At 47.6% G+C, this 26,824-nt stretch overlaps 1 protein-coding gene across 6 annotated transcripts in view; it reads left to right on the top strand.

The window, feature by feature from the left end:
* Positions 1-26,824, top strand: part of DCX (doublecortin) — a 106,004-nt gene that overhangs the window by 28,399 nt on the left and 50,781 nt on the right. For all 6 annotated transcript variants that reach the window (XM_064427161.1, XM_064427158.1, XM_064427163.1 and 3 more), the window contains 2 exons: positions 93-483; positions 10,538-10,878. In XM_064427161.1, coding sequence (XP_064283231.1) covers positions 120-483; positions 10,538-10,878 — 705 coding nt within the window. In that variant the 5' untranslated portion in view covers positions 93-119. The remainder of the gene's footprint in view (positions 1-92; positions 484-10,537; positions 10,879-26,824) is intronic.

Here is a 26,824-nt window from a genome sequence, read left to right as displayed (position 1 = left end):
CCCTAGTGTCGTTTTGCTCTCCGGATCGCGGCTCTGCCGGGCTCTAACCCGACCCTCTGCCCTCCTTCTCTCCCCATCTCCTTCCCGCCCAGCTTCAGATCTTTAGGGTCCACCAAACTATGGAACTTGATTTTGGACACTTTGACGAAAGAGACAAGGCGTCCAGAAACATGCGAGGCACACGGATGAACGGCTTGCCCAGCCCCACTCACAGCGCTCACTGTAGCTTCTACAGAACCCGGACCTTACAGGCGCTCAGTAACGAGAAGAAAGCCAAGAAGGTGCGATTCTATCGCAACGGGGACCGCTACTTCAAGGGGATTGTATACGCCGTGTCCTCCGACCGCTTCCGAAGTTTTGATGCCCTCCTGGCGGACCTGACCCGCTCCCTGTCCGACAACATCAACCTGCCGCAGGGCGTGCGCTACATTTACACCATCGACGGCTCCAGGAAGATCGGCAGCATGGACGAGCTGGAGGAAGGTAGCGAGCATCGCTGCTGGGGAGGGGGCTGCACGCTGGGGGTGCCCGGGGGGTCACCTTTCCCCGGCTCTGGGGGGCTGAGCCAGCTGTGCCCGGCCGGGCGGGCGGCGGTGCGGGTGCCACCCCCGCCGTGTGCCCAGCGCCGAGCAGATGTGCGGCCGGAGGGGTGTGTCCGCCTGTCCGTGTGTCCGCCTCCTGGCCGTGTCCGTGTGTCCGCCTCCTGGCCGTGTGTCCGTGTGTCTGGCTCCTGCCTGTGACCGTGTGTCCGGCTCCTAGCCGTGTGTCAGCCTCCTGGCCGTGTGTCCGTGTGTCCGGCTGCTGGCCGTGTGTCCGGCTGCTGGCTGTGTGTCCGGCTGCTGGCCGTGTCCGTGTGTCCAGCTCGTGGCCGTGTCCGTGTCTCGGGGGCTGCCTCAGGGTGTCCCCAGGGCTCTCCGGGCTGGGGTGAGCCCGGCTGGGTTTCCCAGTGGGGTGGGTGGGGATCAATGGAAAGGGAAGAGGGGCTGAGGTGTTCCCGGGGTGCGGGATGGGGTGGGGAGGGTTTGTGTGCCCTGTGCAGGGTTTTTGGGTATGACACACGGTGTGTGTGCACAGGGGTGTGGGGAGGGTTTGTGTGCTCTGTGCAGGGTTTTTGGGTATGACACACGGTGTGTGTGCACAGGGGTGTGGGATGGGGTGAGGAGGGTTTGTGTGCTCTGTGCAGGGTTTTTGGGGTATGGCACACACGGTCTCTGTGCACAGGGGTGTGGTCAGGGCCGGGCGGGCACCTGGGGGTGTGTGTTGGGGTGCGAGGGGTGTTTGGAGGGCGCGGGGGTCTCGGTGTTTGTGGAGCGTGTGCAGGGCTGTGTTGGGAGCTCACACAGCCTGATTAGAGAGGGGATTTAATGAGCGAGGCTTGTGAATAGAGAAGGGCGTTTTGGACAGGTTGCGCTGCGTGAAATTTGGGGTTTATGCGTGAGGAGGGACCATTACAGGGAGCTGTGGGGGCTTCTTTGCGCTGGGGTTTGAGCTCAGGAGCTGTGGGGGTGGGCTGGGCTGTCTGTAAGGGCGTCCGGGGGTCAGTGAGGGGGTCTGTAAGTGGGTCTTTAAGGGGTCTGGGGGGTCTTTAAGGGGTCTGGGGGGTCGGTGAGGGGATCTGTAAGGGAGTCTGGGGGTCTGTAAGGGGTCTGGGGGTCTGTAAAGGAGTCTAGGGGGTCTGTAAGGGGTCTGGGGGGTCTGTAAAGGAGTCTAGGGGGTCTGTAAGGGGTCTGGGGAGTCTGTGAGGGGGTCGGGAGGGTCTGTAAGGGGGCCTGGGGGGTCTGGGGGGGTCTGTAAGGGGGTCTGGGGGGGTTTGTAAGGGGGTCTGGGGGGTCTCTAAGGGGTCTGTAAGGGGGTCGGGAGGGTCTGTAAGGGGGTCTGGGGGGTCTGTAAAGGAGTCTAGGGGGTCTTTAAGGGGTCTGGGGGGGTCTGTGAGGGGGTTGGGAGGGTCTGTAAGGGGGCCTGGGGGGTCTTGGGGGTCTGTAATGGGTCTGGGGGTTCTGTAAGGGGGTCGGGAGGGTCTGTAAGGGGTCTGGTGGGTCTGTAAGGGGTCTGTAAGGGGGTCTGGGGGGTCTGTAAGGGGTCTGTAAGGGGGTCTCTCAGAGATGTGCGCACAGGGCACGGGGTTCATGCCCTGCCCCCAGCGCGGTCCGTGCGGGGCTGTGCGGAGGGAGCCCCCCTGGCTGCGGCCGCGGTCGCTGCGGTGGCCCCGGGGCAGCGTGAGGAGCATCCCGGGGCTGCTCGGGGCAGGGCCGAGCCTGTCCCCGTGTGCCGAGGGGGTGTGGCTGTGCCTGCTCCTCCGTGTGTCACCGCGGGGTGAGGGATGAGCCAGAAACCAATGCTGCTGGGAAGGGGTGCCCGGGGAGCAGGTTTGCCAGCCGTGCCCCAGCCCGGGGGCTGCCCTGCTGGCTGCCCCTCCCGGCAGGCTCAGGACAACCCTGGGATGGCACTGCAGGGATGGATGGATGGATGGATGGATGGATGGATGGATGGATGGATGGATGGATGGATGGATGGCCGGGGCTGCCTCCTGCCCGAGGCTGGACCGCGGGGTGGAAGGAGGCACCCACGGCCACGCTGCTTTCTCCTCCCCGAGCAATTCCTTCTTTGTTCGGACCTGGAACCTCCTGCTGCGGGAGGGGAGGTGCTCTTCCCTTTTTCCTGGTGTTTTTCTCCAAGCAGATTTTTTGGTAACTCCCAAAAAATCCACGAGGCTTTTGCCTTTAGCGAAAGACAATGGATGGGAGAGTGAGGCACGGACTGCAGGGGCAGCCTCGGCTGCGAGTCATTGTGTGACCTTGAATAAGGCAGCTCTCCTAGAACTCCTTCTCTGTCAGGCAGGATACTCATCTCCCCAAAACACACTGCAGGGACAAGGACGTGGAATAAATCTTGGTTTCCATAGAGGAGTTTTCCTGGGAAGAAATTGCTGCCTTTCAGAGCTGTGATGCTTCTTGGTGGAGTTATTCTCAGCCCATTTACAGCTGTCGAATGGAGGTGTGGCCTCCCTTAATTTTAGAGATTCTGCCATGTTTCATTCTGGTCTCTTAATATGGCCACAGCCTTTCCCTAATGGCAGCTCTCAGTCCTGCTCGCCCTAGGTTTTAAGCAAATATTCAGAAATAACTCCAGAAGAAAATGCAGTTCTTTATTCTCTTTTTACACTCTCCCTCCTCTTGTACTCTTCCTGCTTTTTGTCAGTGAAGTTAAGAAAGCTTTAGTTGTTGCATCTCCTTCAAATAGGTTTTGCTGCAGGTAAGGAGGTACCTAGTTAATGAAAATATATTTTTCTGGTTGAGGTACAGACAGGAGATGCTGGCATTTGGGCTCTGGCTTTGTTCTGCCAAAATGGCATCTGGAAACAGCACTGAAGAAGAGGCACTAAAACCAGAATGGGATTGTCTTTGTGGCTGTGTCCTCAGCAGAGCCTGATCTAGGAAAACAAAACCTGAGCAGAGTGAAGACAAAGGAATCCATTTCTGACCATGCCAGAGTAGGTCTGCATGCTGCTATTGATCCCATATTTCTAGGGGTGACCTACACTTCTGTTGTAGAAAAGCAATTTACTACACTGTGGTTATAACCAGCCCTTGTGGTGAACTCTGCCCTCAGCTTGGGTGTTTGCATAGCTGTGTACAGAATACCTGTGTACCAAAATATAAAATACCTGCATGAAACCCAGAATCTGGGAGTAATTCTGCTGTGACACACAAGAACAGTGCACACACAACCAGGGCATCTCTTATAAATTGGCTTTCTGCTTGGAGACTGAGGGTAACCAAACTTGTTGCTATAATGGGGCTAATTCATCATTGTAATTTCCAAAAAACAAGTAGAATCTAGGTAAAGTCATCAGAGGCTCATCTCAGTGGTTTGATGGCAAAAACTTGTGAATTACTGACAATATTTCAATCATGTTCTAAGCTTGATTATTTCTGATTGAAAAATGTCCTTACCTAGTGTAGCCTGAGTGTAGTTCTGGGGGGTAGAGATTGCACAGCAGCAATATCTAGAGACAGACATTTCAGGTGAACAAAAACCACGTGGTGTGCAGCTAATTAACTGGGGCTTGGAATCACCCTTTTGTTCTCCAGACCCAGAGATCTTCCCTGGCACTCAAGGGCACTCCCATAATGAGAACAAGTGAAGTTTTTCATGCTCTTTCTTTTTTCACATTCCTTCCATCTGTTGGGCTGAGCCTCTTGGTCCTTTCCTGTACTCAGCCTCAGATCTCCCATTTTGGAAGCCCTCAGAGCTCTGTCACACAGGTACCTTTTGCTGCCATCTGAGTTCTCCCTCACTGGTCACAGGTCGCTTTTCCCATTCTTTTCCAGGGAGCTGTCTCATCTCCCAGTGACTTTCTCTCAAAATCCTCCCACCTGATCATTTTTTCTCCCCCTTTTCAGTCCTAGCAGCCATCTTCCATCACTGAGGTCATTGTCTCAATCCTGACTTCCTATTTTCAGCATTCAGCTTTAATATAAATAAATAATAAGCAATAATAATAATAATAATATTTAAATAATGCACCTGCTGATATTGCTTAGGACTGCATTCCTCCTTAATCTCTGTGCTGGTCAAGTGCAGGGCAGCATCCTGTTCCAGCTCATCCTTCCACTCATGTCCCACTGCCTTGGCTGGGTCAGGAGTGGATGTTGCCCCAAGGTGCTGCTATTTATCGTGGCAGATGAATTTTTTGGAAAAGAGCACCAGGTGGGCTTTATTCCCCTTCATATGGAATTGGTTCCAGGGACCAGGGCTTTGGGAAGTTGATTTATGTAGCTGCATTTACTGCAGTGAGTCACTTGTAACTGATAATTCTGTGCCTTGTGCTGTGATCAAACTTGCATATGAAAGATGCTAAAATAATCACATGCCATCCTTTCCAGCCTTTCTCACGATGATCATAGAGCAGCTTGCATTTCATCCAAGTTTCAGCTGAAATTTAGTTCCTCTGGTATCTGGACATGGTGGTTTGGTTCATTTTGAGCCTCTTCTTGAAGACTTGGTGTGATGAGAAGTTGTCCCACCTCAGCTCTGATTATTTTTTGTCCTTGGATGGAAGGCTGGGTAGAGGTGGAAGCTGGTGTTGTGCATTGAATTCAGCAGCAAAGATGGCTTAGGAAATGCTGCTCTTGGCCACTTGTCCCATAAATGAATTCTTTGTGGGACAAAAGGGTTTTTTCAGCCCTCTCCACAATTTTGCTGCTTTCCCATATTCAGCTTCTTGACAAAATGAAATGGACAGTGAGGCACAACCTGGGAGGGAAGGGAAGGCACATCCCAAGGTGGATTTCATGCCCTGTCCTGGGCTGCTTCTTTGAAATTTGCCCTTGTTTCAAATCAAACTCTAGAAAAAGCTGAGTAGGATTTGTTTTGCTCAGTGTGGTTTTATTGCAAATGTTCTTGGGCTGTGTGAGATATTCCACAAAGTGATTCCAAGCTTTTTGTATCCTGTTGTGCCCTTGGGAATATTTTCCATAATCTTGTCCAGGAGTATTTAAAGTAATCATAGGAGGGGCTCCACCCTGGAACTGTGCAGAGTCTGGTGTGTGCTGGGACTGAGGGGTTTATAGGAAACATCCTGGAATCTCCACCCAGTGTGTGTGTTCCAGTTTGCCTGGAAAAGTGAAGTTCCTGTAGTTTCATACTGGAGCCTTGGTAACTTGTGGAATTGTTTTCTGTGGGTGTTTGTTGGCCTGATAGCTCAGTTAATTACATCCCACATAACAAAATGTGTCCATGGGGCTCTGTTTTATTTGCTTCCTCACCCTGGCTGGGTGCAGCCAGGACTGGTGTGGTCCCAGAATTCTTTAGGGGCATCGTGTGGCTCTGAAGGTGATTTCTAACCAAGCATTTCTTCCACTTCTCCAGCAGAACAAGAGATGCTTCTGTCCATGGAGGAGCCAAGGGAAGGGAGCTCTTCCAAGGTTCATTTTGCCATGCTGGAGTAGGTCTTTTTACCTGGAGTAGTTCTTTTTAACTCACGAAGCAGCAGCAAGTTCATGTATTTGAAACTCAAGGCCTCCTCTAACACCATGTGGAATGAACTCTGCAAGGTGTTAAGTCCACTTAATTCCTGCTGCAGCCCTGGTAAATTCCATGAAACACAAAAGCTGGGCACAGTAGCACATTCTCAACTTTGCAACTGCAGCTCTAACAACCAGAATAATTGACTGCTGCCCACAGAGACTGTTCCTGGAATAAATGTTAACACTTAGACATTCAAAATGGCCTCAATCCAGCTTTCCTGATTTTTCTCAAAAGACTTTTGCCCACAGTTCATTATCCTTGGAAAGTTGCTGGTGCATGCAGAGGAAGGATAACTTTTCCTGAAAGCACAGTCTGTCATTTTTGGTATTGTCACAGGGAGCTGCTGTAAGAGGGTTGGAGGATTAGCACTCATCTGGAGCTTAGGGTTTTTCTAAGGAACCTTCTTCAAGGCAAACCTTATCTTTGCTGAGATCATCCCTTCTTTAGGAGCTGAATAATCTCCTTGTGCTTCCATCAAATCCGTAGCTCTGGGATGTGTCATGCACTTGAAGCTGGAATCATTCTGTGTGATGCAGGCCAGGCTTCAAATGGCAAATATGATGGTCATGGCAGCAGCTCTGAGGTCTGCAGGCAGCCCAGCCACTGCTGGGGGCAGGCAGGAGCAGGGAGGAAATGCCTTGGCTGGTTTGGTGGCACAATAAGAATTGTGACACGTCTAGAGCACCCTGGCATGGTGACATCCTCATCCCTCTGTGGGCTCTGCTCTGCAGTGTAAAAAGGGCATTGTGCTCTGAGCTGGCCCTGCACTGAACCAGCACTGTCCTTGGCACCACGGGGGTTTTGTCAGGATGATGTTCCCCAGCCCCAGTGCACGAGTGTGTCTCTTTGGGGCTCCCTTTTTTGGGGTTGTTTGGAATTAATGACCTGGCTGTCCATTGTACCTCCTCATGGCTTGCAGTGGGATTTCTGCACAGCTGCTTGCTGGCTTGAGATGTGCTCCTGAAAGTATTTGTGCACAGATTTTTGTGCTTAGGGCTGGGGAGCAGTGTTCTTCTTGGAGTTGTTTCTTTTGCTTGTGACAAGATCTCACATCCTCTTCCCATCCCTTCTGTTATGCTGAGCACATCTTCTGCTATCACGCTGTGTCTGTCAGTCATATTTCTGTGGCTGGCACAGTTGTACACCTTGACTTCTCATTACAGGCTTAGCACAGACAGATGTGGCACAGAAACCCACAGAGAACCCACTCCTCCCTCCATGGCAGCTCTATCCTTGTAAGATTTCTCTTCTTTATAATCTCCTGGCCACACTGTGCAGTTAAAAGCTGCAAAGTTCACAGGTCTTCAGCCCATGCTTGCTCAATCCTGCTGCCACCATGGTAAGGTTTGGGTAAAACTTCACTGTGGGAGGTGAAATGCACTGTGGAAAGTGTGTTCCTGGCTGGAAAATGCATGTGCTCCAGTGAGGAGCTTGAATGATGATTTTGCTGCTATTTGAGGGTCACAAACTGAGTTAGGGAAGACATTAGTTGAAGTGGTTTTTAAATGAAGTTAAAGCTTCAGGTCACATCTTTAGGTCAGGGAGGAAGGAAAGAAAAGCTCCTCTTCCCTGGAGCCGTGCTGCTGTGGCTGCAGAAATGATGCTGAGAAGAGCTGCTGCTCTGAACTGCTCTTCTGGAGTGTTTCTCCAAGGAAATTCCTCACCACTTTTAGAATCGAGTACAGCACGGATTTTATTTGCTGGAGTTTGGGTTAAATGAAACAAAGAGAGAAAGGCAGATTCCATTTTCCACTTGTGAGTGTGAGCACAGCTGGAGAGGCCAGTGTGTGGATCTGCACAGCTGCCCAAGATCACACCTGTGGAACAAAACCCATAGGAGTTCTGCCTTCATGCCACTGTTGCCTTTGGTGTACAGGGGGGTAAATCCACAAACTGCTGTGCTGTGCAGTGAGCAGCTCAAAAGGACTCAGCTGGAACTAAGGGTAATGGAACTGTACCAGAGAGATCAATAATCTCTTCAGCTTGCTTTAAAATATGCAACTTGTTAATAGAAAATATGCTCCAGCACCTCACAAGCCTACAGAACACAGTGAAAATGTGTACTTTCTTTCTGTGAAAATAATATAGATGAAGGTCAAATGCAGATGAAAGTCAAGCCTTGCCACACTGCTAGTTTATTTCTGTTTTTCAGGTGGGGAAGCAGAGGTGGATGTGAGGTCAGGAGCTGGCACAGGGAAGCTGGGGTGACAGCAGCATTCAAATCACTTGTTCTTAGTGCTGCATTTAAACAGAGAAATCCCTTTTCTCAGAGGATAATGCACAGTTCTGCTGAGCACACTTAGGAGGGCTCTGCTGCCCGGGGATTATGGGCTTGGGAGGGCTCAGGTTCTTAGGATGGTTAATTCCTGGGAGCATTCCAGACTCCTTGCTGCCCTTCTCTCAGTCCTGGAACTGGAGAGAAGCCTGGGCCTGCTCTGCACCAGGTGTTACTTGGCTGAAGCAGATGAATAAACCACAACTTATCACTTATTAATCAGAAAGATCTGAAGTATTCAAAGCTTCTGGAAAACGATATCCCCAGAGGGAATTTTGTATAATGTGTGGTACTCTGGAGGGTATATTTGAGTTTTTATTGAGTCAGATTCACAAAATGTTGGGGATTAAGGAGCTCCAGCTATAGGCAGGGCTGCATGGTTAGTTTATTGAGGGGGGTTGCTGTCAGCAAATAGAGATTTTTGCTGTTTGTTCAGGCCAACAGAAGCTGCTGGTGGGATTGTTGTTAGTTTGGGGTACACCAGCTGACAAAATGCCCGAGTGTTCATCACAAACCTTGTCAGCTCTCTCCTGTATTTGTATTCCGTCTTTAGAAGGGGAAACAGAATATCTGCTTCCTGTTGATCAAGGATTTTGGTAAATTTTATACAACTGATGGAGAAGAGCTGCAGTTGGTGATGCAAACACCACAACTGGGCATTATGGTGGCAAACTGGGTACAAAGGTGGGGTTAAAATAAGTGAGAATCCTACATATTTTCTATGGCTGCTAGTGGCATCACACCCTGGTCAGAAATAGGGACAGAAATACACAGAGTGCTGTTATAAGCCTGTTAAAATCTGTTTATTGTGTGTCTGTTGTGGTCTCACCATGGGTTCTGGTGCCTCCATTAGAAGTGCAGTTTAGTCAGCAGAAGGAGCTCCAGTATGAACTTTATCCTGGGCATGTTACGTGCCTGGCCATGTGAAAATCAGTGGGATGTTTAGAAATCCATGTTTTGCCAACTGGATGTCAAATCCTGTCCTAGAGATCCCTGGGTGGGAAGCCAGACTTTGCTGTGGGATAGGCTTTTCAAAGATGTCTGAGCCTGGGAGTTTGCAGTCAGGGACAGACAAGGAAATGCAGCCAATCTGTTTTTGTAATGAAGGAGTTAATTTTTTTAAAAAAAATTTGTCTTTCGGAATAGTTAATCTGTATTTTGATTTAAAACGTATTGTAGTACAGGAAAAACTTAATTCTGTAAGATCAGTCAAAGAAAACACCAGAAGAGACTCTAAAATCCTACAGGTCATGCCTTCAGTTCCTATTAAAATTTTATCTAATGGCGAGACGAAAGCTTCTTCCTCCAGCAGTGAGTGACTTTTTTTCAGAGCAGCCTGAGTCATTTCAGACCAGACAGCTACATTCCCTTAGGGATACTGGTTTACAGTCTCGTTCTAGTAATAACTCTCCCAGCATCCGTCAGATTTGCAGGCCCAAAAGAAGCTCCTACAAATCCTTTAAGGTGCTTTTAAAACCTTGGATAGATAGGATCCTGTAAATTACAGACAAAGCCTGAAACTAATTTTGGGTGGGATGGGGAAGAGCTTTTAGGGAATTATTAAAAAGACCCTGTAACTCTTCTCTGCCATGTCTAAGTTTGGATTTAATGTATTTTTGGTTGGTATCAGCCATGTAAATCAAGGAGTGGTATTTGGTGCAGTGTTTAATCTCAGCTGCCACTAGGTCTGTTCCCTAATAAACCACTGATGCTCCAACAGTGCATATTTGTTGTGCCTGCTAGATTTATCAAGGCTACTTTTAGTGGAGACTGTTCAGGACAAGATTTTGATTATTTTTCAGGCATGATGCAGAAGGCACTTTGTGGATGAGTGTTGATGTCAGGGAATGGCACACTGAAGTAGCACCTAGGTCTGTAAAGATAAAGGGAAAACTGGCAAATTTATAAAATAATTGAGGTGGTCAGATGAATTTGGTGTTCTGAAGCTCTTGGAAAGCTTGGCTGCATCTTCAAGTACCTAAATACCTTTATAACTCAACCTCTCTCAACCCCTGGTTCATTGTATGTATTTGCTGATGGCTGACACGCTTACTTTGTGGAAATGTCAGCAATATTTAAAATAACCATAAATATAGCATTAAAACAAGGCAGAATGTTTTAAGAACAAGCTGTCATGGGAGTGGTAATGGAAACAATTATCCATGGTTTGCATGATTCACGGGGGAAGAGCACAGAGCTGGTGCTCATGCAGAATCTCCTTTCTTCCTCAAGGGGAGAGTTACGTCTGCTCGTCCGACAACTTCTTCAAGAAGGTGGAGTACACCAAGAACGTCAACCCCAACTGGTCTGTCAATGTGAAGACGTCTGCCAACCAGAAAGCACCTCAGTCCCTGGCCAGCAGCAACAGTGCCCAGGCCAAGGAGAACAAGGATTTCGTGCGCCCCAAGCTGGTGACCATCATCCGCAGCGGGGTCAAGCCGCGCAAGGCCGTGCGCGTGCTCCTCAACAAGAAGACAGCCCACTCCTTCGAGCAGGTCCTCACTGACATCACTGAAGCTATCAAACTGGAGACAGGGGTGGTCAAAAAGCTGTACACCTTGGATGGGAAGCAGGTAGGAGGTTTTACAGATGTTACGTCTTTTTCTTCCTCACGTCGTGCGGCTTTGCTGACTCAGCAATTCTTGAAGCCTAAAATTAAGCTGAGATGATTGCTGCCATCTGTTCCCTTAGAAGTATGGCTTCTCATGCCAGTGGTTAGGTTACTAAATTTTCCCTGATATTAATACCAAGTAAAGAATGTAGCCGTGGGTCTGGGTGGAACAGATGCTCGCCCTGCACTCCGGCGCACGGTGCGTGTCTTCTGGGCCAGCTAAATAAATAACAGGGAGACTTGGGCTCACAGCCATGGGCTGATCTGGATCTGGACTCACTGGAAGAACTCTCCAGCTTTGGCTCCACTCAGTGAAAACATGTTGCTTGACTTTCCTTGCCCTCTGTTGAAGGCTTGCTAAGATAAAGCGATTGATCCGAGCATGCTCCTCTGGCCAGCTCCAGAGTGAGCAGGGAAAGTGTGGAACTGGAGAGTGTTTCCTTGAGTAAATGCACGAGGGGGTAACGTGCAGAAAGAGGCAGAAATATTTAGCAGGTCATCAAAATGTGCTTCATGTCTACATGTTGCTGGAACTGAAGGAAACATCTGTCTCTTGTTAGCAGCTACACAGCAACGAGCCATTTCGTATTGCTGTATCTATGAAAAGCCTTAAAGGAATGTGGGGGATCATTTTTAGAGCTGGGAAGAGCTAGATTCTTCAAGGACAATTCTGAGCTTGATTTAACATTTCTGTTTATTGTAATTGAGGAATGGTGTTATTTTTGTCACTATTTTTCCTGCTCCAGTTTTTGGAATGAGGCAGCACACCTCTTGTGTGGGTTTGGATGCTGGCTATTCTAGGGATTGATGGTTTTGCTTTAAATTCTCCTGTCTCTGGAGAAAATTATTCAAGGACTGGCTCTGCCCAAGGAAATGCAGATTTTACAAATAAAAATGTTCATCCCAAATGCAGGTTCCTACAATGTCCTGCACAGTCCAGGAGTGTAGTGTAGTTCCTGGGAGAGCAGCATGTCACTCTGACCTGATAGTCTGGTGTCTCTGCCCATGGCAGGGGTTGGAACTAAATGATCTTTAAGGTCCCTTCCAACCCAAACCATTCTGTGATTCTTGCTTTGTCCCATCCTGTGTCCTGCACGTTAGTTACTGTCTGGTTCCAGCTTCAGATGCACAAAACATCCCATCTGTCTGCCAAAGCTTTCCTTTCCACTTGTCTCAACACAGCACTTTTCCTTCCTCAGAGGCACAGTTTGAACATGAGAGGGTGCCTGTCCATAGGCACAGTAACCTGCTGGAAATGGGCAGTGACACCAGGACAGGTGCACTGGAAACCTTGGGAGAGACCAGGGAAAGAGGAAGGAGATTCTCAGATTATCTGTGCTCCCTGAGGTGATCACACCTGGGCACAGGCCATGCCCTTGGGGTCATAGCAGCTTTGCAGAGGGTTCCATAGCTGGATCTGGCCTGAGAGCATCTCCCTGTTCATGCTGACACAGAGTCCTGCTGTTCTCCCAGCTGAGAAGGAGGATCCTAATCTGAACCTGTGAGTGGCCTCAGTTCTTTGAGAGCTGCTGCTGTTTGGGGGTGAGATGTTGCTTTGGATGCTGCAGAAATAGGGATGCTCCATGAGCTTCCATCAGACATCCTCTTCTCCCCCTTTTAGCTGTTTATGGCAGCAAGTGGTGATTCCCTTCCACCTCTGGCTGGAGAGCAAGACGGGATCAGCCCTGATACAACATTTCACTTGTTTCTCTGGCTTTGTAATTCACCATTTTATGAAATCAGATATTTGATTGCATGTTGGAGACGTTGCTGGGAGATTCAGTGTGTGCAAATGTACACCCAGTAATGCAGTTATGAAAACAGTGAGACTGTGATTTGGCAATAATGGGATGTTTGATATTTGTTTGCAGCACCAATTGCTGTTAAAGCTTCCTGAGGAGCAAACCTGGTTCACCAAGGCTTTGTTTTTAGTAGAAGGTTTCCTTCAATGTCTGTTCTTTATTACAGATGTGTGTTCTTAGTGTAGAAGTCAGAGCTAGAAGCTTATGCTGGCTCTTAGGGTTTCCATGACATACTGCTCCATAAAATCTGACCTCCTGACATGACATTAGGGGGTTTTGCATGTCTGATGCTGACATTAGAAAGAGATTACTGCATGCGTGATTCTGACAAACAGCGCTTTATTTTCAGGAGGAAATGTTCATGCAAAAATGCAAGCTGCTCAAAGCTGAAATACTGACAAGAATCCTGACAGTCTGTCTCTTTGAGTGCCATCAGAGGCACGTTGCTCCCTCTGTTGTGAAATGATAAAATTTACAAAAGGAACGTACAAAGGGAAATCATCATTCCTCAGTCCACGAGCTGGAACTTAATGAGGGGAGATGATTATTTTATTTATAGGCATTTCCATAGTGCTCATCAGTGCAGTAATCAAGATGCTTTAGAAGTACAGACAGTGGTGGCAGTGACAGGGTGGCGTGTGAATAATTACATTTCTGTGCACTGCAGACCTGCTGCAGTTGGAGTGTGAAAGCAGCTAATTGAGAGCTGGTGGGCTGTGTTTGAATAAATGTAGCACTCGAAACAACAGTGGGGTTAGGTTATTTTAATGAAATTGTGTCTTTTTATGTCTTGGGTTGGCTGGAGAAATATGGCCCTTGAAGCTGCTAAATTAGCATCTTGTGTTTAAGTAGTTTATTTAACTTGCACATATTTCTAATGTCTGTACTCAGGCTCCTTCCCTCCCTGGAGCAAAGCATTACCTCTTGATGCACACCCCTGAGCTCAAAAGGTTTTTCAAATAGTTGACCAAAAATGAGCATGACAGGGGATCACAACAGAGATTTAACTTTGGAACTTCCATGGCTGTACAGGAAATGGAGTGGGTAAGAGAATTCAGTGCATTAAGCAGATGCTGTAATGGGCCAAATTCAGGACTTGGTTCTGTGACTACAACTGCTGTAGTGTTGAGATGTGCAACACACACAATTAAAATACACACATCCAGGATTTAATTTGGTCAGGCCTGTGGGTCATGCTGGAAAACAGTTATTTTGGTAGATTCTTCCTCCTTTTTTAAACCCTTAGTTCTACCCAACATCCCAAATAGGTCTGGATTCCTGGGAGCACTGGCTGCTTCACAGACACACGATGACAGTTCCTGCCCCGCGTCGTTAACAAGCCAAATTAGCAAGCAGAATTCGAGACCATGGATGGAGTTGCACTGGGATGTTCTGAATGCAGCAGGCTGAGCTAGACTCTGCAAAGGTTGTGTGGATTCTCTGTCCTGCTCATGCCTGAGCTCCCTCCTCACCATGGTGCACAAAGGGTCGCTGTTCTCTGGGGCAGGGGCTGCTCCAGCCCTGGCTGCCCAGAGCTGCTGCTCTCAGCACCTTGCTTTGCAGGTGGGCTCAGCCTGCATTCCTTCTGCTTCTCAGTGACCTGTGAAAGCTGATGTTCTGTGCACTCTGAACTTCTCTGTCCCAGCCCTGTATTTTATTCCAAGGTCTTTGAGTTGTTGAGCCAAGTGTCTGAAGAGATGCAGTGACACAAATCAATCCTTTTTTTGGTTGTTGTCTGAGTTTGGTGATAGTCTGAAATTCATCAGGCATGTCCAGTTGTACTTTATGTACAAAAGATACTTTATGTACTTTTGTACTTTATGTACTAAATATATTCTTTTGTGGTGTGGAATGTCTTCTTTTTCTCCAGCTGTTTTGTTGCCATGCCTTAATTATCTAAACACCCCTTTGTGTGACCTAACAATTATCATCACCAAAAACTAAGCCAAATAGGTGCTGTTCAGAGCAGGGAGAGCTTGTATGCTTCAGCTGCACGTAAATTGAGATATTCTGGTCAACAAGGAGGGAACAGATTGTGGTTTTAGCTACGATAACATCAGTGATCTCCTCTGGCCTTTGAAATCTTCAAACATGGGGAGAAGTCGCCCATGCTCTGCTCATTGGCTGTTCCCTTGCCCAGACACAGTGCTAGCTGTCTCATCAGATGAAATTACATCCATTTCCATATGTCAGGGCACTTGTGACTGCACTCCCAATAGAATTCCCGGTCTTAATAAAATGGTCCCCTCTAGCAGCCTTAGCTTTGATAAGGATATCAAGTGGCAGGTGATGAGGGGAGTTCATCCTGTGTTTGCAAAGCTGATGCCAGGGCCCCGGGGGCCAGCCCACCTCTCCTGGCCAGGCATGAAGTTGCCATTTCATTTTAGATTTCCTGCACTAAAGGGCAGCAAGAGAGAGAAGCAAGATGACAAAACTTACAGCAAGTTTAAGGTTGGGACTTTGTGATCAGAGTCAGTCAGAGTCAATAAATTAGTTGATAGAGCATCTCCTAAATACTGCACTGAGGCATCCGTCCAAGTTGCACTGGAGAAACCAAACTTTGGAGTTGCTGCACTGATTTTAAGCTGGTACTTGGGGAAAAAAGTAGTAAAAAATGTATCAATCAGGTGTTGATAACAGCAGTGGACCAAACTCTTCCAGGATAATGTAGATCTATTGATTGTATTAATGAAATTGTACCAATGAGACATGGAACAAGGTTTGTGCTTAAATATAAAAATGCCTCCAACAGCTGTAATCTGTAATTGTTGCTCAGGAAGGAGGTGACACCTGTGTGCCTGTGCCCAAGAACATCTGCACTGCTGGAAGGTCAGAGGGAGCCTGTTCTCTCCAGGGCCCTGGCAGGAGTTCACTCACACCCTGAGGCACCAGGTTCAGGGTTACAAAGTGAGCAAACTGCTTTGTGTTCTTGCACACGTTGAGGAGAGGGATCACAGAAACAACTCCTCCTTCCGAGTTGTTGGCTGTCCTTTAGGATGCTGAAGAACTGCCTTGGAGTGACCCCAGAACACGCAGCTACATGCACTGCTGTAAAGCTGGAATTCAGCCTCAAAGGAAATCAGGAGAGGGGAACAGTGTGCTCTGTGTCCCACCTTCTGTAGAGCTCCTGCAGCAGCCAGTGCCAGGGGGAGTCCCACCCTTGTTGTGGTTGCAAGGGTCCCAGGACAAGGGAAAAGATGAATCTGGCTCCATATTCTTAGAAGGCTGATTTATTATATTACGATATAATATTATATTAAAAGAAAATATATACTAAAACTATACTAAACAATAGAGAAAAGGATACATCAGAAATCTAGAAAAAAATTAATAATAAAAAACCATGACTGACCAGAGTCCTGACACAGCTGGACTGGGATTGGTCATTAAGTAAAAACAATTCACATGGAACCAATCCAAGATGCACCTGTTGGTAAACAATGTCCAGACCACGTTCCAAAGCAGCAAAACAGAGGGAGAAGTGATCAGATAATATTGCTTTTCTTGTCCTCTGAGGCTTCTTGTCTTCCCAGGAGAAGAATCCTGGGCAAAGAGGATTTTTCAGAAAATATCATGGTGACACACCTTCCCTCCCTGCCTCACAAAGCTGGACCAACAAACCCAGATCTGGTTTGCATCTGCTCCTCAGCCCTTTCCTCTCAAAGCTTCTTCTGAGATTTGCCAGGCCCCGTGCAAATCTGCCATTTTGATAGCAAGAGTGCAGGTGTGGGGAGCTGAGCAGGCAGGATCCCTGCCCACATCACTGGGGATGGGGATGAATCCCAGCCTCCTCCTCCTGCCAGGCTGCTGCAGATGCTCTGGCTCAGGGTGCTCGCGTGAGATCACTGCTCTGCAGCAGCCGTGTGTCAGGCAGGGGGGATTAGTAATAATGTATGGACTGGAGAACTTCTGAACCCAGCCACTTCCAGAGCCAGACAGCACAGCCCAGTTCTCCACCTTCAGGGAGCTCTCAGTGCAAGCTGCAGCTTCAGCAGTGCCTGATTCATGCAGTGACTAGACACTAACACAGACAAAACCAATTAGTCCACAGGTATCCCACAAGGATTGCAGCACTCACTAGAATGAGCAAGCCCAGCTTCCATGAGTGTGTATCTAAGTACTTAGGATAAAATATTCAGAAGACTTCCCGAGATGTTATTCAAAAACCTTATGCCTATTAATTTCTGTTTCCTCTGGGTCTGTGGGCCACAGAATCTGGGTGAAGAGGGGTCTGTCTGGAGCACTGTGAATCCTAACTCCTGTGCTTCCTAAAGCTGGCACAGGCTGACCTCAGCAGCTGAACCCTCATCAGACCTGTTCTCCTGTGAGTACTGGTTACCACTGGTGTCTGACCACTCCCCAAGACAGGTAGTGATAGAAACAGGGGAAAATGGATTTAAACTGTCAGAGGGCAGATTTAAATTAGATATTGGGAAAAAATATTCTTCCCTGTGAGGGTGGTGAGGCCCTGGCACAGGTTGCCCAGAGAAGCTGTGGCTGCCCCATCCCTGGGTGTCCAGGTGGCACTAAATGAGCTTTAAGGTCCCTTTCAAGCCAAACCATTCTATAATTCTGTGTGCAGAGCAAGGAGAGGCAGTGGAGGACAACATCATCTTGCAGACTTTGCTGGGTGTTTTGCCATTGCTTTGCCTCACTCTCAGGCTCTGGAGGAGGTGTCATCCCCTGCCTGCCATGCACAGGGCTTTGTGTACTCATTGGCACAGTGCAGATCCTGGCTGGGGTAAAAATCTCTGTAAATCCATTTTTCTCCCAAGGCAGCGAGGCTCCCAGCCCACAAGCAGGCTCCGGAGTTGCTGCTTGCTGGAAATGGTTGATTTTAGAGCCATGCACTGACCGTGCTCCACATGAACACCTGCTCCTCGTGCCACAGATGGCAGGCTGTCAAAATTATTGAAAGACGCAGCCGGAGCTGACCTGGTGACCTGGGAGTGTTGGCCCCTGGTTCTGCATCCTGGTGCTATTCACACCCCGAAAGAGATGTATGCTCAAAATTCAATCCTCAGCAGCATCTTTATTTTAGCAGTTCTCTCTGTCATACACAGTGACATGTTCCCTTTTCACTCTGAATCCCAAGAGAGAAGAGGATTATTCACTGTAGTGCCAGAGGGTTTATCTTGGAATAAATGGGCTGAAAATGAGCAAGGGAAATAAGGCTGAATATCTGGAGCTGTGGACAGGCCAAGAAAGCCTTGTTGTTTTTTTCATTGTGAGTTTGTGTCATTATATGAAACTTAAGTTTCTGGTTCGTTTTTGATGCTTCAGCAGCAATTCCACCAATGTGAATGAGAGTCCCTCCTTCCCTGAGAGGGGGGAAGTTACACTTCAAATATCCTGAGCAAGGGTGTGGGTTCTTGTAAATGTCTTATTTTGATCACACGGAATAATCCAATATGTGAATTTCCCCTGTTTGCAATGGGGAAATATCTTGCTTATTCTGAATTCACAGAATAAGCAGAGCTCTGTGAATTCTGTGCTTACTCTGCTGTGCCAGGGTCCTTAGTGTTAGGCTGTGAGTGGCATCACACATTATTTTTGCTCACCTCTCCTTACCTGCAGTAGCTCAAGGATTGAACAAACACCCCCTGAATTCCCTCAGGGGGACACACCTTGAGGATGTCCTGGTGGTTGGTGCCACGTTCCACATCCTGTTGCAAGTTCACCTCTTTTTCTTGACTGCCTGAAACCATTTCTTCTTTTCCCTTCCCTTACTGGCCTTCAACCAAAGACCAGTTCTTACTGGCCTTCAACCAAAAAGCTGTTTTCACTCAGTGGCAGGCAAGTTATGAGACAGTTCACACTTTTCTCTAGGAAAAGCCTGCTCTAGGTGTGAATAAAGGCAAACAAGCAGGTAAGAGAGGCTGGCAGAAATGCTGGGATAGAGCTGCCAGCCAGCACAACAGCATTTCCTTCTTCCTTGCCTCTGGAACTGCACATGGGCTGAGCCACTGGTTTTTCATTCTTGTGTCCAGTGCCTGTATCTGGATGGACCTTAAATATTAAGGGCTCTGTGAGTGTGAGAGGTTTTCTCAACCCTCCTCACCCTGTCTTTTGGCCACGATCTCAGTGGCCACAAAGGTGTTTTTATGGCTCAGTAAGGGAAGGAGTGATAGCCCTGCTCACCTGCAGAGGATGAAGCCTCCATCCACCCTCAGCTCTGCCAGGAGTGACAGAAGACACACAGAAATGTGTCTCATAACAGTGTCTAAAGGAGCTGAGGAGGAAAAAACCAAGTTGGGTGCAATCCCTGGAGCTTTTCCTGTCTGGCTGAGGTAGCCCTGCACACGTGGGGAGGTGCAGAGAGGAGCTGTGAGAGCTGAGGGCTGTCCCAGTGCTCCCCAGGCTGCAGAAAATCGATTAAAACAGAGCTGGAACTGCAGGCCTGCTCCTGGAGATGTGCTCAGGCTGAACAGGGAGGAATGAGCAGGGCTAATAACCAGAGCATTGACTGCTCCCAGCCACAGGCACACCCTGTCCCCTGTGAATGTGCAGCCAGGCCTTGCTGGGTGTTTTTAGTGGATATTTAATAATAATCTACACTATTAAACCCAGTTCTAGTTCCCTGCTTAACTGCAAGCACTGTGTGTGTGAGTAAACACGTTTTTATCTGTATAAATACATTTTACTAAGCGTTGTACAACACAGCTCTGCAGCTCAATTTGCTGTCTAAGCAATCTTAACTCTTCCTGTAGTTAAAGAATCCCAGGGATTGTTGTGCTCTGATATCCTCAAGCCATGTAATTGTTTTTGTTCCCTAACCCTGATAAATCAAAAGCAGACATCTCACTGCGGTCTTTAACTGCACTTTGAAAATGTTTGTTTACTTTTACATTATTCTTTGACATAAATGCAAATGTCAGTGTTATTAGCAGTTTAAAAATTATCCATGTAATCTAAAATAAGTAAGAAATTAATGTGTATTAGCTCATGGTGCTTTTGTATTTTTTTATCTTGAAAAATACCTCAGAACAGGGATTTTTCAGCTAGAGTGGGTGTAAGATCTATCCTACCTTTTACTGTTTCTTTTTTATTTTTATTTTTTTTCCCAGATGGGGAATTTAGCAGGACTTTTCCAGAGGATTTTGCTCCAGTCAGAGCTGGCATGAGAGGTCAGTCCTGCCAGTGCTCCAGTTCTGAGTTATCAGGAGGACAATGAGCTCAGGGAGCTTTGATTGGCTCCACAGGAATCATTGTGCAGCCCCTGAGCCTGCAGGGCAGCCGGGGGGAGCAGAGCAGGGCTGGGGCTCCTTCCTCCCTGCCCTGCCTGCCCTCTCCATCTGCTCCCTGCTGCTGGGTGCCCTGGGGCTGCAGGACCCACTGCTTGGTACTGGGCATCCATCTCTGGCCATGGGCATCAATCCCCATCTGTGGGTATCAGTTCCTATCTCTGGGCATCAATCCCTGGTTGTGAGCATCCATCCTTGTCTGAGGGCATCCATCCCTGCCTGTGGGCATCAATTTCTGGCCATGGGCATCAGTCCCTGTCTGTGGGCATCAATCCTTTGCTGTGGGCATCAATCATTGGCTGTGGGCATCCATCCCTGACTGTGGGCATCAATCCCCATCTGTGGGTATCAGTTCCTATCTCTGGGCATCGATCCCTGGTTGTGGGCATCAATCCCTGCCCATGGACATCAATTCCTGTCCGTGGGCATCAATCCGTGCCCATGGGCATCAATCCCCATCTGTGGGTATCAGTTCCTATCTCTGGGCATCAATCCCTGCCCATGGGCATCAAATCCTGTTTCTGGATATCCATCCCCGTCTTTGGGCATCAATCCCTCTCTGTGGGCATCAATTCCTGTGTGTGGCATCCATCTCTGTCTGTGGGCATCCATTCCTACCCATGGGCATCAGTTTCTGTCTGTGGATATACATCCCTGGCTGTGGGCACCAATCCCTCTCTGTAGGCATAAATTCCTGGCTGTGGACATCAATCTCTGCCCGTGGGCATCAGCCCCTGGCCGTGGCAGAGCAGTCCAAGCCCCCACCTGAAGCACTTCCCTGTGCTCCTGGCAGAGCAGTTGCTGCCTGCAGGTGTTGTTTTTTCTGTCTTCATTCAGGTTCTCTGAGCAGGGAACAGAAATGGGTTTGGGAAAGCAGCTCCTGGTGTGTGCACCCATCTGTGAAAGAAGCATTTCCTCAAGTTGTTGCTGTGCCCCTGCACTCTGCACATCATCTCTTGTGCCCTTCCTGACTCCCTCATGCCCAGAATGGTGCAGGAAGAGGGGCAGAGTGGGACTAATGGTGCCTGCTCTCCTCTGTGTGTCTGGCTGTGAAAACACACCAGGAAACTCAGCCTCTGTGCTGGATAAATCAAGTGAAAGACAAAATTGTGGAAAAAACATGCTACAACGTGCAAAACCCCCTTTCATCTTGCTGATCTATTAATATAAAATAATAAAAGCATGGGTGGGGGAGAGCCAATAAGCATTTGGACTTCAAAATTCATGAGGAAGGAAAGGCTCCTTCAAGAACCTGTGCAGAAACCTGAGGTAATGATAAGAAGTGAAAATGTTATCACAGATTTGAAACAGCTTTAGAAGAAGAAACCAGGGTAGAAATAACTTCTTATCAGAGTAAAAAAAAATGCCAATAAACAAGTGGTGTTTACTATCTTCCTGAGTGATCTGGAGGTGGGAGCACTTGGTGAAGATGATGAAAGGACCATGGTAATAAAAAACTTGGGAGACTGAGATGAACAGGCAGTGTAATGGATGATTGTAAGTTCAAAGCAGCACTGGTAGAAATTACTCTTGTGTTTGTCTTTTTAAACTAAAAATAACTATTCTGGAGAGAGGATTGCCTTGCTGAGGCAGGCTAGTAAATAATATTTTAGCAGAGAATGAAAACAGCATGCTAAAGCATATGGTATCCATTCAAAATTCACACAGAAAGGAGCAGCTTTGTAAAATATTGCTGCATTCCATTTGTCTTCCCACTTCACCTCTCCACATTCTCAGATGTGTCTCAGAGAAGGGAAGGGAATAAAGAGCTGCCTCAGTGGCTGTGCTGTGCTCCCACCTTCTGAAGCACCCAGGAGGGCTGGGCTGGCTCCTGCAGGTGCTTGGGAGCTCCAGTTCTTGCAGGGTTCTGGAGCTGGGGCTTTGGTGAGACACCAAGGGGGTTACAGATGGTCAGAGCCTCTTTTCTCTGGAGTGCTGAATCACCCCCTGCTGCCCAGTCTTGCTGTGTTTTTGTGCCTTTGAACGTGGGAGCTTGGCTGTGGCTGGGCTATGGGGTGATCTGGCTGCCAGGTTCACTTATTTTGGAGACCCAGAGTTTCCAGTTGTGCAAAGATGTTGAGGGAAGCTCCAGCTGCAAATGGGGAATACCCTGAATTTCTACAGCCAAGTGACACGTGGCATGGCATGGTGCAGCTTTCTGTAAATAAAGGACGTTTATAATAAAGATGGGGGCACATTTTTAGCCTGGGACGAGGTGTAATAGTTTTAAACTAAAAGAGGGTAGATTTATATCAGATAAAATGAAGTTTTTTACAATGAGGGTGGGCAGGGTGCCCAGAGAAGATGAGGCTGCCCCTGGGTTCCTGGAAATGTCCAAGGCCAGGTTGGACAGGGCTTGGAGCAGCCTGGGATGGTGGGAGGTGTCCCTGCTCATTGCAGGGGGCTTGGATGAGATTCCCTTTCAAGGTCCCCTCCAACACAAACTGTTCTATTATTCTCTGGTGGAAACTTTGAAATGAATTTGTCAAAACTGCATGGAATGACCCTGCACTTTACATGAGGGACATAAAATTCAGTGCTTGTAGATGTCTTGGTCTTGATGGACCACCCTGTCCATCCTTCAGTCAGATGTGCTGTAGAGCCACTAACTCAGCATTTGTGGCTTCTCTCAGCCACTTCTGTAACTTTTGCTCTCCTTTTATCTACCAGATAGTATAAATGGAGTGAAAAGAAAAATACACCCCTCACTTTCCTCCCCACCACCCAGTGTTAACAGGAACTCATAAAATATTTTACTAATGGAAAAAAAGCAAAAATCCAGCGCAGCCATTTCAACTTGGTCAAGAAATTTAAACTTGGCAGATAAATTATATGGGGAGAAATGCTGAGAAGCATTTGCAGACAAGCAAAAAATCTGTGTGAAACCCTAAACCTGAGCAGCCTTCCATCATGGAGCTCAGCTTTAGCCCATCATGAACTAAACTTCTCTCTCTCAAATGTGCAGATATCAGGAACCTTATCAACTGCTGGCAGGCTGCAGGATTACATGTAAATGAAGTGTATCAAAGAGTTGAGTTAGGTAGCCAACATTAGGATCTAAGAACATTATTTTTGCCTACTTGAAAGCCCTTCATAATGGATTAGAAACAAGAACTAACATCTCTTAATACCAGCTGAAATTTGAAGCTTTTTTTTTTTTTGCTTCTAGTGAATTTTAACATTTTGAGAGTAAATGGTACTGGGGATTTCCTTCATTTTAGACAACCCCAGTCACAGAGGTTTGCAAAATGATGTGTTCATTTCACAATCAAAATGAAAGCCATAAGGCTGAATTTTGTGCAAGAGACTCGATAGAGTTGTTGGCAAATGTTATTTTTAGCACTGTAGAGCAACAGAGATCTTTACAGTCTTGGCATTTCTTGCAGTTTCAAAATGGAGAACAGCTCTTGAAATGTCTGCTTTTCCTTGAATTTTCATCCATATCATGAGTTTCTTCCTAAAGTTTTTGCACTGCTCTTGGCAGCGGGTAGTGCTTTAGTGCCAAGCAGTGCAGAACTGCTCCATTTTACACCATTTCTCCAGAAGGCCCTTTCTTCCAACAGGAGATGCTGGAGAAAATGCTGCCATTCACTCTTTGGGTTGTTTCCAGTTGCATGTGTTCAGTGTAGTGTAAAAGGGACAGCAGATAAGGAGAAATAAAGGTGAGCCCAAATTGCACTGAGCACTGTTTTACAGATCTCATAATGAGTGAAAACCAACTTGTTTTTTTCTTCCCAGCACAGCTGACAAAGAGCTTCTTTCTCTCAAAAGCAGAAGAAGGTAATTGCCCCAGGAAATATCTGATGTCACAGATGAGTGGCAGTGTGCTGCAGGTATTCAGGAATGGCTCTCCTGGCCTGAATCCAACTGCACTGTGTGACCACGAGCAAGGCAATTAATTTGCTGTTTTCAGACTGGGCTGCTGTGACACATTTAAACTCACAGGGAGCTGAAATGAGTTTGTCAATTTGTCTTTAATGTCCGGGTTGGAAGAGTCTTCACGCAGCCCTGTCTTGGCTGCCTTTAGGTAAAACAGGACTCATTTGTGAGACTGCTGAGAGCTGGGGAATGCTGTGGCCCAGGGAAGGTGCCAGCCAGGGTTTCCCAGCCCTGCCCAAATTCTGCAGGAGGAATGTCTATTGCCCCTCTCCCAACAGCGCTGTACAATCAGGAACAAGCAGAGCACACTTTGAATGGTCATTTATCTCTCCATTTCCCCTCCTCCCACTTTATTCACTCCCTGCCTGTGTGCATGGGGATTTGCCTGTTTGCTTTGCTTTCCTTGCCATATTGTTCCAATTATCACACAATCTTTTTTCACCTCCACTTAACTTACATGTGGGTGTGACTTGCAGCTGGGACAATGCAGTCATTCTGGCAGCTGCATCCTGGGCCACCTTCTGCTGCTTTTTGGACCACCAGCTAAGACTGATGGAGAGGAGAAGCCTCAACAGCATCATAGCAGACTGACCCCCCCTTATTTTCATTGCACAGATTACAGAATACCTGGTTTTAGTTCTGCAAGGGTCTGGCTTCTGAAACAAAATAAGCATCCGGGTTCTGCCCCCTCAGCGGGTGGGATCCACTGAGGGCAATCTCTGGTGCCATATTTAGGCAGGAGACAAAGCTGAGATTGATTCAGTGCCAGCCTTCACGTGTGCTTCCTTTCCATAAGTCATGCTTTCACTTCTCTGCAGCCTGGCAGCTGCGAGGGCTGGTTGCTTGGTGACGCTCTCAGCAGCACAAAGAGCTCTCAGCTGGGAGGCCACAAACAGCTGGGATAATTTTATTTATCTCCCTCTTGTTCCCAGTAATTGTGAGGACCCAAATCAAAGTCAACATAATAGAAAAGGGAGCACCAGCAGATACTATTTATGGCTTCTTTAGCATGCACCTTTTTCTCCACGAGTCAGGGAGGTGTGCCAGAAGTGGCCTGTGATTTCAGAAATGAAATGAAAAGCTGTGATTGCCACTGCTGGTTCAGGCAGGCTTTTACCAGGGTCTGTATAAAAGCAACATGTGAGATGGGGATTTGGATTTATGAATCATTGTTCCTTAATCCAGTGTGTGACTGCCTGCCTGTTCATTCTTTGTAATAATCCTGTGCTGTGCAGGTCGTATCTGTGAAATAGCTATGAATGACTCCTCCTCTGCCTCAGAAGAGCACGCTGCTCCTTGGGTATTGTGAAAGATAATTAATAATATGTTGATTCTAGTCAGGTGTTAATGGCTTTTTGGTGATTTATTTATGAAAGGTGCTATGGGGTGACAAATAAACCCTAAATGTTTACAGTTCACTGATGAAATGCACACTGACATGGATAAAATGATGCATGAATGCATGAAGGATCTGCTGTTAAACTCCAGACCAGGAAGTGTTGTTGCTTTCTGGCATTTTCCTCCCAGATCAAAAGCCCTGAGGTGCCAAGAAGTAAAACTACCTTTTGAGAGTTTGGGCCGCTCTGCTGCCAGGGCTAAAGTCAAGAAAGATTGAGGAACATGAGCTGAAGTGGAAACACACCTGCCTAACTCGGTGCTAAATGCAGCATGCAGAGCTGCTGAGGGAAAGGGCTGCATTGGTGTGATCTTCTGATCTGACTGTAACAATGAGAACTCTGAATTTTAGTGCCTCACACTCATGAGCTGTCATAGCAGGTGTTGTAGTGGGCATCTGGGAGCTTTGGACCTTTTGTTTATGCCCACATGCCTGCACAGGGCATTATTACACAAATCTTTTCAGTGAATAAACCACAGCCAGGGTGGAATTTCTTTCTTAAAAACACATACTTAAGCCATAATCTCCTTCTTGCCCTGAAAACATTTTGTCACTCTAATACAGGCACTTATGGCACAGTTTTCATCCCTGAGCTGGTGCTTCCCAGACACTTTTTGCATGCATGGTATTTGCATGGATTTTGCTGATTGTAAATCTAGCAGTTTTCCTCGGATGTAGGGAGACAATAATCAGGGCAATCCTCCAGCTCATGCTTTGGGGTTTACAGCAATCACTGAAGGGATCAGGGAGGAATTGGCCTTCCCAGGCAGCATCATGCAGAAAGATGTAAGTACATTTGTGAAGGAGGAGCTTCCCTGTCTGCTGAAACAGGGAATTCAGCTCTTAGCCCCTGACAGAGGCTGTGCTTCAGGAGCCATGAACTGATCCTCTGTGTCAAATCCTTATGTAAATGCAACAGCCTAATCCCCCTGCCCTAATAGGAATTTCACACCTTAATCCTCACTGTGTTCAGGGGCAAAGACGTTCCTACCAGGCAGTTTGAGGAGTGCATCCTTTTTGAGGGAAATCACTGGGTATAAGTTTGTGGTGCTAGTCTCGTCTATGGTTTGTAGGGAAGACTGAAGCATGTCACTAATAAAAGAGAGGGGATTATGTTCCTAAATTGTCAGTGGATTTCAGAGGATTTGCCACACCAAATGAGACCATTAACCTTCCAAGTCCTTCATTTTGCCCCTGGCTGACTCTGCTTTAGCTGGAAATGCTCCCTGGGCATAGCAGTGGGGTCTGCAGGAGTGGGAGGAATAGGATTCCCTCCTGAGCCCTACAGCAATGCAGGTTGTGCCCTGCAGCTTGACACAGCTCCCTGGTCCTGGGCTTCCACTGCTCAGGTTGGAGGGAGTGTCCACCAGTGCAGGTGGTGTCATTCTGAATAAACCTGGCATTTACATTATTATGTAACCTCAAAGAAGTACCAAAAAGGCTGGAGTGGCAGGGACTGAGCAGTGCCTTGGACTCATCTTTTTCTATATAGATGTGCAAGAATCTGTCAGGCATGGAGATTTGTTTCTTGCCCAGCTGCAGAGCCTTGTCCAAAGCTCTACAGAACGCTTCCAGAGGCCATGACCT

The sequence above is a fragment of the Passer domesticus genome, chromosome 7 (genome assembly GCF_036417665.1).
Source record: "Passer domesticus isolate bPasDom1 chromosome 7, bPasDom1.hap1, whole genome shotgun sequence".
Lineage (NCBI taxonomy): Eukaryota > Metazoa > Chordata > Aves > Passeriformes > Passeridae > Passer > Passer domesticus.
Note: the sequence above shows the minus strand (reverse complement) of the source record. Positions and strands in the feature narration are given on the sequence as shown.